Source organism: Drosophila miranda, chromosome XR (genome assembly GCF_003369915.1).
Source record: "Drosophila miranda strain MSH22 chromosome XR, D.miranda_PacBio2.1, whole genome shotgun sequence".
Lineage (NCBI taxonomy): Eukaryota > Metazoa > Arthropoda > Insecta > Diptera > Drosophilidae > Drosophila > Drosophila miranda.
The window spans coordinates 5,521,350-5,538,227 of NC_046674.1; the positions used below are offsets into that span (position 1 = coordinate 5,521,350).

The 16,878-nt window shown below is 41.4% G+C and overlaps 4 protein-coding genes across 14 annotated transcripts in view; 1 reads left to right on the forward strand and 3 right to left on the reverse strand.

The window, feature by feature from the left end:
• LOC108153300 (CUGBP Elav-like family member 4) overlaps positions 1-16,878 on the forward strand; it is a 318,810-nt gene that overhangs the window by 61,615 nt on the left and 240,317 nt on the right. The window lies entirely within an intron of this gene.
• LOC117186223 lies at positions 267-1,580 on the reverse strand. Its single transcript, XM_033386652.1, has 2 exons — positions 1,243-1,580; positions 267-1,177 (listed from the first exon to the last, which is right to left on the reverse strand). Exons 1-2 carry the CDS (start codon positions 1,373-1,375, stop codon positions 441-443), a joined length of 870 nt encoding a protein of 289 aa, XP_033242543.1. The 5' UTR covers positions 1,376-1,580; the 3' UTR covers positions 267-440.
• Positions 3,527-4,851, reverse strand: LOC117186224. Its single transcript, XM_033386653.1, has 2 exons — positions 4,515-4,851; positions 3,527-4,449 (listed from the first exon to the last, which is right to left on the reverse strand). The coding sequence occupies exons 1-2, from the start codon at positions 4,645-4,647 to the stop codon at positions 3,713-3,715; spliced, it is 870 nt and encodes a 289-aa protein (XP_033242544.1). The 5' UTR covers positions 4,648-4,851; the 3' UTR covers positions 3,527-3,712.
• On the reverse strand, positions 6,806-8,119 carry LOC108153763. The gene is made up of 2 exons (XM_017283902.2): positions 7,795-8,119; positions 6,806-7,729 (listed from the first exon to the last, which is right to left on the reverse strand). Exons 1-2 carry the CDS (start codon positions 7,925-7,927, stop codon positions 6,993-6,995), a joined length of 870 nt encoding a protein of 289 aa, XP_017139391.2. The 5' UTR covers positions 7,928-8,119; the 3' UTR covers positions 6,806-6,992.

A 16,878-nucleotide genomic window follows, 5' to 3' on the forward strand; every position in this document is an offset into this window, starting at 1 on the left:
TGTTCGTAGCCCGCTCCAGACACGTCTCCCGGCTATCAGTCAAAGAACTGGGGCACTATTTGTGACAACGCTGTTCCCAGCTCAACTCAGTTAACCTGACTCATATATCTCTCTCGGCTATTACTAGTTAAAACAATCTAGTATTTATCCTACGCGACATGGATATAGAACCTTGTGAGCCCTGGCTGCAATGTATCGATGCTCAACTTTGTACATGAACATGATCAGAATTGTCTTTCTTAGTATGACAGATAGTAGAAGGATCCTCTCTTTCGGGGCATTATCTGCCACCATAATATATATTTTGGAAAAACATATTCAATAAGGTGATAAGAATTACAAGAATATGTGTGGATTTTGATTAAGCGCATTTTTTCCATGTTCCATGTTCCATGTTCTCCGGCTTATAGTTTCTCATGTTCATTCCACATCTATGAACCTTATAGCAAAGGTTCATTTTCTGTCTTAACTTCGCACTCGTCCATCGTATTGCCTTCATAGTCGTTCATATAGCTGTTGGGTACAAAATATGTATTTGGATCCGTATCAGCCTCCATACCGGGGGGTTCAGGCGTCGCCTCCTCTTTTTTTAGTTCCATCAGAATGCGGCTGGCTTCCATGCGAAATTTGAGTTTGCCCGTGTCCGAGAGGGACTGCACGTGCGGTTTAAGGCTAGCCAAAAAATTGTAGTCAGCATCGTCATTGGACTCGGATCTTGAAGGACTGCTGGCTACTGAAAGTGAGTCCGCTACGTTTGTTGTTGTCATTTGACTGTTGATCAGGCAGTTGTCATTACAAATGGGACCGTCATACGAGGACGAAGGCCCGGCCAGCATTGAGTGATTCGCTGGCAGATGCAATTGCTCGGGCGAGTCACGCTTGAATATGTCGCCCATAATTACAAAATCTATCGAATCATCATTGTCCAGATCGAAGTTAAGGTCATCCCACAGTTTCTGATCATGGTAGATTATTTTTGACTCTTCCGACTCAAATTTAAACTCGTAGTGCTCGGGGGCGAATGCCACGAGACCGGTTGGATCGAATATGCAGCGCATGAACTCCAAGCTGCGAAAGTACGTCCAGTTGGACACTTGCAAGCTACCCTGCTGTATCTTCCGGATCTCGCAGCGGTACCTTTCCCTCAGTCTTTTGAAGCGCTTCTTGCATGTCGCAACTGTTGGGAGACAATAATGCATTAATAGAAGCGCAGCGTAAAATGTGACGCGCCCCGAAACTTACCGTCCACCTTCAAAGCGTCAGACACATCCAGCCACTGTATATTCCATTCGACCTTGCGAATAAAAAAGGGAATGCTTGTGTCCCACAGAGCACGCCGCTGCTGTACTTCCGCGATGAGGCTAAGTACGTCCATTTTGCAAAAAAATGACCAAAGTGACCACTTACAATAAACCAACAGCACAGCAAAATAAACAAAATGCGGCAGAGCAAATATGTGCAGCCAGCACTCAATATTAAATCAATCGAGCGACTTCTTTGTTAAAATCGTAGATTTGTTAGAATTTAGCAAAAGTTTCTGAATTTTTCATCCCACGCGGCGTCTTGCTTTTTCTGTACAACATCAGGCAACTCTTGTCCGAGCAGCTGGCGTGAATCAGATGTGCATGTGTGTGTGCGGAACAGAGTTCCCAGATGGCTGTTTGATTAATTATTTAAGTTCAATTCATTAACGGTTCTACCGAACTGATGAACTGCCGGAAAATACCCCGGAACTATTCAGAGATCTGGACCAGGTGCTGCAAACTATCGAAAACGATGCATGTAAGCCCTTCTAAAATATTTTTAAATTACATTTTCTATGACGGTATTTCAAATATGCATAAAATTCGCAGTGTTGAACTCCTTGGAAGCAATTCGAATTGCATTCAGATTTATCAGGCAGGCTCCGCCAAATTTGAGGTTGGGTTAAAATAAAATTATCTATAAAGAAAGCAAAAGTTAAATTACCCTGATATACATAGGTGTCAAGTTTATATTAATGCATCAATAAGTCATCTATTTTTTCCTTTTTGCAATTAAGGTTAGTTTCGTTGTATAAAAAGCCGTTTAATTTTAATTTCGTCAACGAAAATGTTTTCGTTTTGAAAACGAATAAATCTTGCGGAATGTTAAAACGGGAGCCCCAATTTATGTGTATTCAAAAGTAAATCGGAAAACTTTTGTGAATGTTAAAAACCGAGCCTGGCTGTATAATTAGAAAGAAATTGGAAATGTTTCGTACCTGGCCAACATGCTCCTTATGCTGAGGTTGCTCCTCAATTACGTGGAATCAAATTGTTGACCGTTTGCAGCAATATTGTTAAATATTTCTTTTGCTCCAAATGATGTCATTTGGAAACATGAATTGAATGTGCGAATTGACTTCAGGAACATGCTAGAATCTGGATCTGTATCGATAAGTAAACCGTGCAATGGTTCAATGGTGTTTCAATTTCGGTTATTTGTACTTTTCCTGTTCATCCCATCGGGCTCATTTTTTATACCAGATACTCAAAATGAGTATAGGGGTATATTAGATTTGTGGTGAAAGTGAATGTGTTTTAACGTCCAGAAGGAAGCGTTTCCGACCCCATAGAGTATATAATTCTTGATCAGTATCAATAGTCGAGTCTATTGAGCCCTGTCTGCCTTTCTGTCCGTCCCTATGAGCGCCTAGTGCTCAAAGACTATAAGAGCTAGAGCAACGACATTTTATTCTCGTATGTGATATGTCACTGCTACAAGTATATTTCAAAGCTTCGCCCCGCCGACTTCCGCCCCCACAAAGGGCGAAAATCTGTGGCATCCACAATTTCAAAGTAACGAAATAACCAAAAACTCAGATAATGACAATATCTTTTAGACTGCAGAATTTGAACCAGATCGTAAAATTATTATAGCCAAAATGATGAAAACAATTTCATTTTCTCTTGCTCTGTCTCTCTCTAACACACACGTTTCATGGTCGGCTTTGCCTATCCCAAACATAGGGATATATTGTTATCTGGTGCGTAAGGAAGCGTTTCCGATGTTTCCATGTTCTGAAAAAGAGCGCACCATCCCTCTTTCTCTCCACCAAAAATAACCCAACAAAAAACCCAGAAAAGATGAAATTTACATTTAAAGCTAAAATAACCCGAATTTATTTTCAAAATATGCTAAACAGCTTATATAAGCTATTTGCAAATATTATAAGCTAGTCAACTTTTAAAAAGGCTAGACCTAACCTGAAATGGGCTACGCTGGCAGCACTGAACAGAACGCGTTCGTGTTCAAACGTGTTCGTAGCCCGCTCCAGACACGTCTCCCGGCTATCAGTCAAAGAACTGGGGCACTATTTGTGACAACGCTGTTCCCAGCTCAACTCAGTTAACCTGACTCATATATCTCTCTCGGCTATTACTAGTTAAAACAATCTAGTATTTATCCTACGCGACTTGGATATAGAACCTTGTGAGCCCTGGCTGCAATGTATCGATGCTCAACTTTGTACATGAACATGATCAGAATTGTCTTTCTTAGTATGACAGATAGTAGAAGGATCCCCTCTTTCGGGGCATTATCTGCCACCATAATATATATTTTGGAAAAACATATTCAATAAGGTGATAAGAATTACAAGAATATGTGTGGATTTTGATTAAGCGCATTTTTTCCATGTTCCATGTTCTCCGGCTTATAGTTTCTCATGTTCATTCCACATCTATGAACCTTATAGCAAAGGTTCATTTTCTATCTTAACTTCGCACTCGTCCATCGTATTGCCTTCATAGTCGTTCATATAGCTGTTGGGTACAAAATATGTATTTGGATCCGTATCAGCCTCCATACCGGGGGGTTCAGGCGTCGCCTCCTCTTTTTTTAGTTCCATCAGAATGCGGCTGGCTTCCATGCGAAATTTGAGTTTGCCCGTGTCCGAGAGGGACTGCACGTGCGGTTTAAGGCTAGCCAAAAAATTGTAGTCAGCATCGTCATTGGACTCGGATCTTGAAGGACTGCTGGCTACTGAAAGTGAGTCCGCTACGTTTGTTGTTGTCATTTGACTGTTGATCAGGCAGTTGTCATTACAAATGGGACCGTCATACGAGGACGAAGGCCCGGCCAGCATTGAGTGATTCGCTGGCAGATGCAATTGCTCGGGCGAGTCACGCTTGAATATGTCGCCCATAATTACAAAATCTATCGAATCATCATTGTCCAGATCGAAGTTAAGGTCATCCCACAGTTTCTGATCATGGTAGATTATTGTTGACTCTTCCGACTCAAATTTAAACTCGTAGTGCTCGGGGGCGAATGCCACGAGACCGGTTGGATCGAATATGCAGCGCATGAACTCCAAGCTGCGAAAGTACGTCCAGTTGGACACTTGCAAGCTACCCTGCTGTATCTTCCGGATCTCGCAGCGGTACCTTTCCCTCAGTCTTTTGAAGCGCTTCTTGCATGTCGCAACTGTTGGGAGACAATAATGCATTAATAGAAGCGCAGCGTAAAATGTGACGCGCCCCGAAACTTACCGTCCACCTTCAAAGCGTCAGACACATCCAGCCACTGTATATTCCATTCGACCTTGCGAATAAAAAATGGAATGCTTGTGTCCCACAGAGCACGCCGCTGCTGTACTTCCGCGATGAGGCTAAGTACGTCCATTTTGCAAAAAAATGACCAAAGTGACCACTTACAATAAACCAACAGCACAGCAAAATAAACAAAATGCGGCAGAGCAAATATGTGCAGCCAGCACTCAATATTAAATCAATCGAGCGACTTCTTTGTTAAAATCGTAGATTTGTTAGAATTTAGCAAAAGTTTCTGAATTTTTCATCCCACGCGGCGTCTTGCTTTTTCTGTACAACATCAGGCAACTCTTGTCCGAGCAGCTGGCGTGAATCAGATGTGCATGTGTGTGTGCGGAACAGAGTTGCCAGATGGCTGTTTGATTAATTATTTAAGTTCAATTCATTAACGGTTCTACCGAACTGATGAACTGCCGGAAAATACCCCGGAACTATTCAGAGATCTGGACCAGGTGCTGCAAACTATCGAAAACGATGCATGTAAGCCCTTCTAAAATATTTTTAAATTACATTTTCTATGACGGTATTTCAAATATGCATAAAATTCGCAGTGTTGAACTCCTTGGAAGCAATTCGAATTGCATTCAGATTTATCAGGCAGGCTCCGCCAAATTTGAGGTTGGGTTAAAATAAAATTATCTATAAAGAAAGCAAAAGTTAAATTACCCTGATATACATAGGTGTCAAGTTTATATTAATGCATCAATAAGTCATCTATTTTTTCCTTTTTGCAATTAAGGTTAGTTTCGTTGTATAAAAAGCCGTTTAATTTTAATTTCGTCAACGAAAATGTTTTCGTTTTGAAAACGAATAAATCTTGCGGAATGTTAAAACGGGAGCCCCAATTTATGTGTATTCAAAAGTAAATCGGAAAACTTTTGTGTATGAGAAAAATGGAGCCTGGCTGTATAATTAGAAAGAAATTGGAAATGTTTCGTACCTGGCCAACATGCTCCTTATGCTGAGGTTGCTCCTCAATTACGTGGAATCAAATTGTTGACCGTTTGCAGCAATATTGTTAAATATTTCTTTTGCTCCAAATGATGTCATTTGGAAACATGAATTGAATGTGCGAATTGACTTCAGGAACATGCTAGAATCTGGATCTGTATCGATAAGTAAACCGTGCAATGGTTCAATGGTGTTTCAATTTCGGTTATTTGTACTTTTCCTGTTCATCCCATCGGGCTCATTTTTTATACCAGATACTCAAAATGAGTATAGGGGTAGATTAGATTTGTGGTGAAAGTGAATGTGTTTTAACGTCCAGAAGGAAGCGTTTCCGACCCCATAAAGTATATAAAGTATATATTCTTGATCAGCATCAATAGTCGAGTCTATTGAGCCCTGTCTGCCTTTCTGTCCGTCCCTATGAGCGCCTAGTGCTCAAAGACTATAAGAGCTAGAGCAACGACATTTTATTCTCGTATGTGATATGTCACTGCTACAAGTATATTTCAAAGCTTCGCCCCGCCGACTTCCGCCCCCACAAAGGGCGAAAATCTGTGGCATCCACAATTTCAAAGTTACGAAATAACCAAAAACTCAGATAATGACAATATCTTCTAGACTGCAGAATTTGAACCAGATCGTAAAATTATTATAGCCAAAATGATGAAAACAATTTCATTTTCTCTTGCTCTGTCTCTCTCTAACACACACGTTTCATGGTCGGCTTTGCCTATCCCAAATATAGGGATATATTGTTATCTGGTGCGTAAGGAAGCGTTTCCGATGTTTCCATGTTCTGAAAAAGAGCGCACCATCCCTCTTTCTCTCCACCAAAAATAACCCAACAAAAAACCCAGAAAAGATGAAATTTACATTTAAAGCTAAAATAACCCGAATTTATTTTCAAAATATGCTAAACAGCTTATATAAGCTATTTGCAAATATTATAAGCTAGTCAACTTTTAAAAAGGCTAGACCTAACCTGAAATGGGCTACGCTGGCAGCACTGAACAGAACGCGTTCGTGTTCAAACGTGTTCGTAGCCCGCTCCAGACACGTCTCCCGGCTATCAGTCAAAGAACTGGGGCACTATTTGTGACAACGCTGTTCCCAGCTCAACTCAGTTAACCTGACTCATATATCTCTCTCGGCTATTACTAGTTAAAACAATCTAGTATTTATCCTACGCGACATGGATATAGAACCTTGTGTGCCCTGGCTGCAATGTATCGATGCTCAACTTTGTACATGAACATGATCAGAATTGTCTTTCTTAGTATGACAGATAGTAGAAGGATCCCCTCTTTCGGGGCATTATCTGCCACCATAATATATATTTTGGAAAAACATATTCAATAAGGTGATAAGAATTACAAGAATATGTGTGGATTTTGATTAAGCGCATTTTTTCCATGTTCCATGTTCTCCGGCTTATAGTTTCTCATGTTCATTCCACATCTATGAACCTTATAGCAAAGGTTCATTTTCTATCTTAACTTCGCACTCGTCCATCGTATTGCCTTCATAGTCGTTCATATAGCTGTTGGGTACAAAATATGTATTTGGATCCGTATCAGCCTCCATACCGGGGGGTTCAGGCGTCGCCTCCTCTTTTTTTAGTTCCATCAGAATGCGGCTGGCTTCCATGCGAAATTTGAGTTTGCCCGTGTCCGAGAGGGACTGCACGTGCGGTTTAAGGCTAGCCAAAAAATTGTAGTCAGCATCGTCATTGGACTCGGATCTTGAAGGACTGCTGGCTACTGAAAGTGAGTCCGCTACGTTTGTTGTTGTCATTTGACTGTTGATCAGGCAGTTGTCATTACAAATGGGACCGTCATACGAGGACGAAGGCCCGGCCAGCATTGAGTGATTCGCTGGCAGATGTAATTGCTCGGGCGAGTCACGCTTGAATATGTCGCCCATAATTACAAAATCTATCGAATCATCATTGTCCAGATCGAAGTTAAGGTCATCCCACAGTTTCTGATCATGGTAGATTATTGTTGACTCTTCCGACTCAAATTTAAACTCGTAGTGCTCGGGGGCGAATGCCACGAGACCGGTTGGATCGAATATGCAGCGCATGAACTCCAAGCTGCGAAAGTACGTCCAGTTGGACACTTGCAAGCTACCCTGCTGTATCTTCCGGATCTCGCAGCGGTACCTTTCCCTCAGTCTTTTGAAGCGCTTCTTGCATGTCGCAACTGTTGGGAGACAATAATGCATTAATAGAAGCGCAGCGTAAAATGTGACGCGCCCCGAAACTTACTGTCCACCTTCAAAGCGTCAGACACATCCAGCCACTGTATATTCCATTCGACCTTGCGAATAAAAAAGGGAATGCTTGTGTCCCACAGAGCACGCCGCTGCTGTACTTCCGCGATGAGGCTAAGTACGTCCATTTTGCAAAAAAATGACCAAAGTGACCACTTACAATAAACCAACAGCACAGCAAAATAAACAAAATGCGGCAGAGCAAATATGTGCAGCCAGCACTCAATATTAAATCAATCAAGCGACTTCTTTGTTAAAATCGTAGATTTGTTAGAATTTAGCAAAAGTTTCTGAATTTTTCATCCCACGCGGCGTCTTGCTTTTTCTGTACAACATCAGGCAACTCTTGTCCGAGCAGCTGGCGTGAATCAGATGTGCATGTGTGTGTGCGGAACAGAGTTCCCAGATGGCTGTTTGATTAATTATTTAAGTTCAATTCATTAACGGTTCTACCGAACTGATGAACTGCCGGAAAATACCCCGGAACTATTCAGAGATCTGGACCAGGTGCTGCAAACTATCGAAAACGATGCATGTAAGCCCTTCTAAAATATTTTTAAATTACATTTTCTATGACGGTATTTCAAATATGCATAAAATTCGCAGTGTTGAACTCCTTGGAAGCAATTCGAATTGCATTCAGATTTATCAGGCAGGCTCCGCCAAATTTGAGGTTGGGTTAAAATAAAATTATCTATAAAGAAAGCAAAAGTTAAATTACCCTGATATACATAGGTGTCAAGTTTATATTAATGCATCAATAAGTCATCTATTTTTTCCTTTTTGCAATTAAGGTTAGTTTCGTTGTATAAAAAGCCGTTTAATTTTAATTTCGTCAACGAAAATGTTTTCGTTTTGAAAACGAATAAATCTTGCGGAATGTTAAAACGGGAGCCCCAATTTATGTGTATTCAAAAGTAAATCGGAAAACTTTTGTGAATGTTAAAAACCGAGCCTGGCTGTATAATTAGAAAGAAATTGGAAATGTTTCGTACCTGGCCAACATGCTCCTTATGCTGAGGTTGCTCCTCAATTACGTGGAATCAAATTGTTGACCGTTTGCAGCAATATTGTTAAATATTTCTTTTGCTCCAAATGATGTCATTTGGAAACATGAATTGAATGTGCGAATTGACTTCAGGAACATGCTAGAATCTGGATCTGTATCGATAAGTAAACCGTGCAATGGTTCAATGGTGTTTCAATTTCGGTTATTTGTACTTTTCCTGTTCATCCCATCGGGCTCATTTTTTAAACCAGATACTCAAAATGAGTATAGGGGTATATTAGATTTGTGGTGAAAGTGAATGTGTTTTAACGTCCAGAAGGAAGCGTTTCCGACCCCATAATGTATATAATTCTTGATCAGCATCAATAGTCGAGTCTATTGAGCCCTGTCTGCCTTTCTGTCCGTCCCTATGAGCACCTAGTGCTCAAAGACTATAAGAGCTAGAGCAACGACATTTTATTCTCGTATGTGATATGTCACTGCTAAAAGTATATTTCAAAGCTTCGCCCCGCCGACTTCCGCCCCCACAAAGGGCGAAAATCTGTGACATCCACAATTTCAAAGATACGAAATAACCAAAAACTCAGATAATGACAATATCTTCTAGACTGCAGAATTTGAACCAGATCGTAAAATTATTATAGCCAAAATGATGAAAACAATTTCATTTTCTCTTGCTCTGTCTCTCTCTAACACACACGTTTCATGGTCGGCTTTGCGTATCCCAAAAAGTGAGCGCCTAGATCTCAGAGACTAGAAGAGCTGGAGCAACCATATTTGGTATCCACTCTCCTGTATATCGAACCTGCACAAGTTTATTACAAAAATTCGCCGCACCCCGTTCCGCCCCCGCAAAGGTCGAAAATGTGTGGCATCCCCAGATCTCAGAGCCTATTAAGGCTAGAGCAACAAAATTTGGTTTCCGCACTCCTGTTAGATCTCAACATTTCGACCTACCCCCTTCCGACCCCACAAAGAACAAAAATCTGTGGCATCTAAAATTTTGAAGATAATTTAAAAACGCGCAATCATAGAGAATGACCATATGTACCAGATTGCCGAATTTTGATCAGATCGGATTATTATTATAGCCAAAAGTAACAAATCAATTTTCGGTCGCTACGCAGCGCAGACGACACGTTCATACTGATTTTCTGTCTCGCTCGCAAACACTTTATGTCGCTCAATGCCGGGGGAGGGCAGAGACATACTGACTAAGTATATATTAGAATCGTGTAGATATCGGTAAAAGTCATAAAGAAAATATAGAGGAACTAGAGGTCGCGGTTCTTCTCTTTCTCTGCATTTTTTTTTGTATCTCTCATGACAAGTGCAATGCAAGCCAAATTGAGAGAGATGCACGGTCTGCTTTGCCCGTCCTACCAAACTCAGTACCGGGTAATAGTAGACTTGCGGTCCTGAGCTGCGGTTTTCAACGTACCGACTCGTTATTTAATATAAACTCCACTCCCGCAAGTCCATCGAGAATCCTCGACAGACCATTGGATCGTTAAGGGTAGATTGTGGCATGGGAGGACATGTGTGCCCAAACTTATATCATCGCGTACGAATTTGTATTTAATAAATAATTCAAGATAATCATTTGGCATTAACATGCCCGAGGGCCAACAAGGATTTGTGAAAATTTTGGATCGAATTTCATTTAACAATTTTATAAATATATAATAGTACAGTTGCGGTCGCAGCAGCAAGTCACAACGTTCCAAAGAGTGCGTGCGAGAGGGACAGAAAATCAATCAGAACGTGTCGACGGGCGCTGCGTAGCCACTGCAAATTGATTTGTTACTTTTGACTATAATAATAATCCGATCTGATTCGGATTCGGCAAGATTCGGCAATTTGGTAGATATGGCCATTCTCTATGATTGTGCGTTTTTAATTTTCTCCTATCTTCAAAATTGTGGTTGCCACAGATTTTCGCCTTTTGTGTTGGCGGAAGGGGGTGGGGCGAAATATTACAGAAGTCCGGATATAAAATGTCGTTGCTCTAGCTCTTATAGTCTTTGAGCACTAGGCGCTAATAGGGACGGACAGACGGGCGGACGGACAGACCGACATGGCTCAATCGACTCGGCTATTGATGCTGATCAAGAATATACATACTTAATGGGGTCGGAAACGATTCCTTCTGGACGTTACACACATCCATTTTCACCACAAATCAAATATATCCCAATACTCATTTTGAGTATCGGGTATAAAAATCTCAAGTAGATAAAATCGAAGACGGATAAAGCTTTTGCTGTTTTCTGCACTAGACAAAAGATACTCTCATGTCAAATGCTTCCATGATTATTTCTAACTATCTGAACTTTTTAACTTAGTACTACTTATAGATCTTTGTATAGCTTAAGACATTGAAGGTATCAGTTAGTAGAAGAGAAGTCAAATAATGACAACACTGCTTAGTAATATACTGAGAATATTCTTGAATCATTTGCTCGCTTTGCCCTTGCTTTGCTCCCTTTCAAGGCACATAAGTAATAAATTTAATCAAGCGGATACAAGCTGACACCCTTTGAGCCAAACAACTGATTTCCCAGAATCCGCCATTTTCCCTTCTAAGAACACACGTGCCGTCCTTCTCGTTCCTTCTTCTTCAGTTGATCCCAAAAGCAGCCGCTGCGACAGCAACAATAAATAAATATAAAATCCCCACTAATTGAGTGCGATTTTCGAGCATCAATTTCATAAAGCATACCGACAGAAAAAAAGGAGAGAATGATTTCTATATATATATGTATGTATATACAGATAGCAGTGGAGAGAGGAGTATGGCATGGCAGGAAACATGAAATAAATATTAAAAAAAAAAAAAAAAATGTGGACTCGACTCGACTGTGGCACTGAAAAGCTGTTGTTGCCAATCATATACATATACAGTTTTTTCTTTGCGTCAAGCTTTCTCTCTCTCTCTCTCCTTATGGGACCAAAAACCAGCAACAAGGACAATGTCACTACAACAAGCGCGTTTATGACACATTCAGAGACCCTTTGCTCTTTTCCTCTCCAGTATTCTCCATTCGTTTCCCAATAAAGACCGAAGAGTGCTGATACACTTTGATTATAAAGTATTTCTTCAGGGAAAGTACAGTACCAGTACAGTACTATGTATGTCTCCAAAAATTCCAATGAAGGGAACCTCTGGTTCGGCTTTGACTCTTTTCTTGACTCTCCTATTTGTATACCTTTGCATGGGAATGGGTATATTGACTTTATCTTAATAATTGATATCGTAATATTTTAGAAACTTCTAAGACCATCACCCCGAAAGCACCTTTTGAAAATATTCAAAGCTAACAAACGCATCTTTCATTTTCATACAAATCAAATAAAACAGTCTATATAGCTGCCGTAGGAACAATCCATACGCAAGAGTGTCTATAGCTTCGGTCCAAGGCCGGTCTTCCTTTCTTGTTTTCCTTTATTTTTTTGTACTTTTCATATCATTTCTACTCCTCCGCTCAGACAGCGCTCCGGCTGCTCCTGCTCCTATTTCTCCTCTCGGTTTTTCCTGCATTTTTGCAGCTGCTCTGAACAGAACTCAATAACAAATTATAACGTATTATAGCCATGGCAAACTGTTGCGTTGCTTAGCAATCGGCAAAGAGGGCCCCGCAGAACCAGTCCCAGAGCCAGAGCCGGCACGGCCCGACCCGACCCTCAACAGAACTTTTTTCTCTCCCAACTATGGTGCCAGCAACAAAGTTGCCCTGGGTGATGTCGATGATGATGATGTGGCCCCCAGACCCCAGGCCCCAGCCCCCAGCCCCAACTTCAAACAGATTCCCATTTTGTCCCCCTTTTTTTTCCACCCACTTGTGATATTTTTGCTCTTGAGCCGGAGTTGTTGACGAGGTCGTTTTGTGTTGATTGCCTGCACTCCCGTTCCCCGACTTTGGTTTGAGTTTTGGGCTTTCGAATGGGGAATCATCCAGAGAACTGAAAAGGAGAGAGGAGGATGCTGCTAGGATGGAAATATGAAGTGCTTCATAATTTTTACCTTTTATTTACCTTGTTTTTTTTAGTTGTTTTACTCATGTTTTCCCCTCTTTCCGTCTGTCTTCCCCCATTGGTTGTTTTTTTTGTGAAATTTTGTTGTTGTTTATCTGCTGATAAAGTTGGGTTTTTAATTATGTGGCATAGATAGGTTTTTACCGCATAGAAAGCCAGACAAATTGCTGCTCGAAGTGGAAATTAGTTGTGGGCTATGCAAATTGTGTGGATTGCTATAATCAGGTTTCGGAAGGAAGAGAAAAATCGTATCTGCCCAACTGTTTTGTCTGTACATTTCTTGCTGCAATAACCTTGTAGAAGGTATTATTATTTGATCAAATCATCATATCATACAGCAACTACAGAAACGATCTGTCATAAAGAAAGCTAAGTATTGAAAAAAAGCGTATAGTTTTTATTCCCTTCCAGCTTGCCAGCCTTTCCTTCCCGACCTCTTTCCTTCCTCTCTTGTCTTTGATTTGCCAAAGGGGGATTTGGGAGTACGTACGATGAGGAGGACGAATCCGTATTATGGTCCAAATCCGCAGCCCAAACCAGCAAAACGCGCTCAATAAATCTGATGGCCATTGAGCCGTAAAACGATGCTGGCTGGCTATCGATGACTACTGTTCACCTCCCTCTCTCCACTGATTAAATGATGAATTTATGAGTACAACTCACACATAGAAAATGGGAACGGGAATGGGAATGGGAAATAGGGAAAATGCCAACTTTAACTATGCATTTCTTTTCGTTTCGCCAAGCCTCACCTGGCTGCATGCAACACATTTTCCAGCTGCCTTGCAAACTGCTTCTCCGGCGATGCATTTATGCGTAAAAATCGGAGAAATATGAGAAATATTTGATTTGTTTATGGCACAAGTGGCCAGCACTTTGGATTTTGGTTACGGCTACCCATTGCTATACCCGTACCCATACCCATTTCCATTCCGATTTCGATTTAGATTCAGAGTCAGATTCAGAGCTGGATTCTTGCTCTCGGAATCAATAAGGCAAAAGGGCTGGCTGTGCGCAATTTGGCGTGTAATTTAGCATGTAACGATGATGGCCATAAAGGAGCAGGACCAGATGCAGAAGAAAGGAGTGGTAGCAGAACCTGAACCATGACGAGGATGAGTGTCCTGCCACTGACGCTGCCCCTTTCATTGTTGAACATTTATTAGTTAGACTTGCCTTTGGCATTATGCATTTATGCTTCATTGATGCGCAATTTCTCTCCTCAACTTTTCGCTAGTTGATCTCTCTCTCTCTCTCTCTCACTCAATCACTCTCTCCCTTGCGTCACTTCTCTAGCTGCCCTTTTCTCAACTCGAACTTAAATTGTCAATTTATGGACGTCGTCGAAAGTATTTTCTCATAGTAATTCTCTGCTCGGCTGGCTTTTGCACAACTTTTCTTGCTGAGCAAAAATTTTAATAAAGTTAACAACTTTATTGAAATCGTAAAAAAAGTTTCTCTTCTTCTCTATAACTTACTCTCTTATTCCCTCTTTGCGCTCTTTATATATTTTGATTCATAACTTTTCGATTTTCCGTCCGTGTTTTTATTGCCTCTTTTTCAACACTTGGCTCGCTGTTTCGACCATTTTGCACATTTGATGAGAAAATTCTTCAGCTAATTATGTCTGCTTCGTTGTGCATACACACACACACACGCACACAAGGAGTGAAAGAGAGGGGTAGAGAGTGTACCAGAAACCAATGGCAAATGGAGTCGTCCGTCTCCTCCCGTCTTGGCTCTCTTCATATTTCCATTGCTTTTTGACTCTGAATAAAATAGCAATTTGTAAAATTTCAAAAATTTTTGCGGCTTTTTTGCAGCTTTGTCTCTCTCTCATTCTTTCTTTTTCTCTCTCCTTACGCATATACCTCTCTGTTCGTACGAGTGTGTGGGTGGTTTTAGGAACTTCTTAAGTTGTTTCCTGCTCGGTCGTCAAATTGAGGGATGACCCCAGGGCTGAAAGTTGGCAAAGAATTTCCTTGGGTTTGATTGGGGGATCCCTGCTCATTTGCCACCACATACAACCCAACGAGAACATAATTAAAGGCGAACCGTCAGCGGCTTGGCTGAGATGTGCCACAAAAATTCAAATTCGATCAATCAGGCAGTTGCCCCAATGCCGAGGGACAGGCATACGGACGGACGAAAGGGCAGGCGGAAGGGAGCGCGTCAAAGCCGGCGATGCCGTGCTGGACCAGGATTGGGGGCTGCCAAGTAACATTTGAGAAAATTGATTTGATTTGATTTTAGATTTGCCACTCGCCCTACATACCATACAGAATCCTCGGCTATGGCTATATACATAAGTAATTCGCATTTTCAATCAAATGCAGAGGCAGTGGCAATGTGGAGGGCCAGGAGATGTTGAAATAAATTGCTGCATATTTTTGTGCGGCGCCTTCGAGTCTGCTCTCAGCCTTAGCCTCAGCATCAGTCATTGCCACGCCCTCAGTTCTGCACTGGTCCAAGGAATTGCAAATAAATTGATTTAATTTACAAATATATTCACCATTTGTATGCTATCTGTGCGTTGGTTTGTCAGAAGAAATTAAAGTAATGATCATTTGAGAGTGTGGCCGTGTCTGTCCTGATGACTCTGCCCGTCCGTCTGTCGTACTGTCAACACTGTGTATATGTAATCATTTCTCTTCCCATCCGACTGCTCTTCGTGCATTTGGTCTTGGAAACGACTGGCCTAAACAAATTTAATTAATTTACAACTGAGTTTTTCCCGGCAGCTGCTGCTCCCCTACATGTTGGATAACTCGATTCAACAAATGAAAATTCATTTAAATCATTTTTATGAGGGCCGGGCTCCAGATGAGCAAATCCAGAGCCGAAGCTATGCAAATTTGCAGTTCTTCTATTCATGCAAATATTTGCACATCTCCGAGGCGAGGCTGAGATTTGTTCAAAGTACAACTATAGTATTTCGGAAGCCTTTTAAATGCTCTACCGAAAAAACAGATAGATACTATTTAGATTTTAGGCTGAGGAATGATTTCCTCTAAGAAACTAAGATCGTAGGTAAGCTTCACAGCACCTGACGTTTGCTGAAAGTGTTTTTTTTATATTTTTTGGATCTGATCCTAAAGAAATACAATGCACAGGAAACACCTTCAAAGCACAAACAGAACACAAATATGTTCTTTAAAAAGAGACAGGCATTCAAAAAAGGGACATATTAGGGATGAATGCTAGAGTACATATACATACTATCTGAGGAATACGGAATACAGCTACCAGCAGTCATATTTCATTTGGTAATTGATCTACCTTCTGCCGTGCCCCCTTAAAAGGTAACTGCAAGAATTCCCTCTGGATAATCGCACAGAAACCGCAGGCAGCAGCAGCCATAAGGAATATTTCTGCCAAACAAATCTGCATGTCACTTTGGCTCCTCCTCCTCTGGCAGCTCCTTTTAGCCAGCATCTAGCTTCCTAGTCCCTCTATCCGAATCCTCTTTCGTTGCCTTTTTTCATTGAAACGCCTTGCAATTTCTGCTTGCCACAAGGTCTCCTTCTCCCCCTCCCTCTCTCGCTCTGCCACTGTACCCATCTGCAACTCCATCTTCATCTGCAGCTTGGCTGTTGCTTTATGCATGACATTTAATCAAGTTGACGACTGCATTTGATGCCACAAATATTTCAAAATGACGCAAGACAGCCAGAGCTAGGTGTATGTGTATGTGTGTGTGTGTGTGTGTGAAAAGTTGCATATTAAACGCAGACAGGGAAGCCAAAGGCTGCCAGCGACTTTTGCCGCAGTTAATGCAATTTCCCGTCGACCCGCCACGCCCTGCCACCGCCCGCTGTGCGCGATAATTCAAGCGGAAACGGAAGTGCCAACGTCAAAAGCCGCAAGCAGCAGAAATTCAACAAAATGGAAACTATTAAATGCACTGAATTTGAGATCCTCGACCTGCCCGAAAAGACTTGCCATCACTCGGTTTCTTCTGCGAGTTACATTTGGCAATCTGCATCGAAGACATTGGATATCACCGACACGGAGATGCCCTTACACGATCTGGGA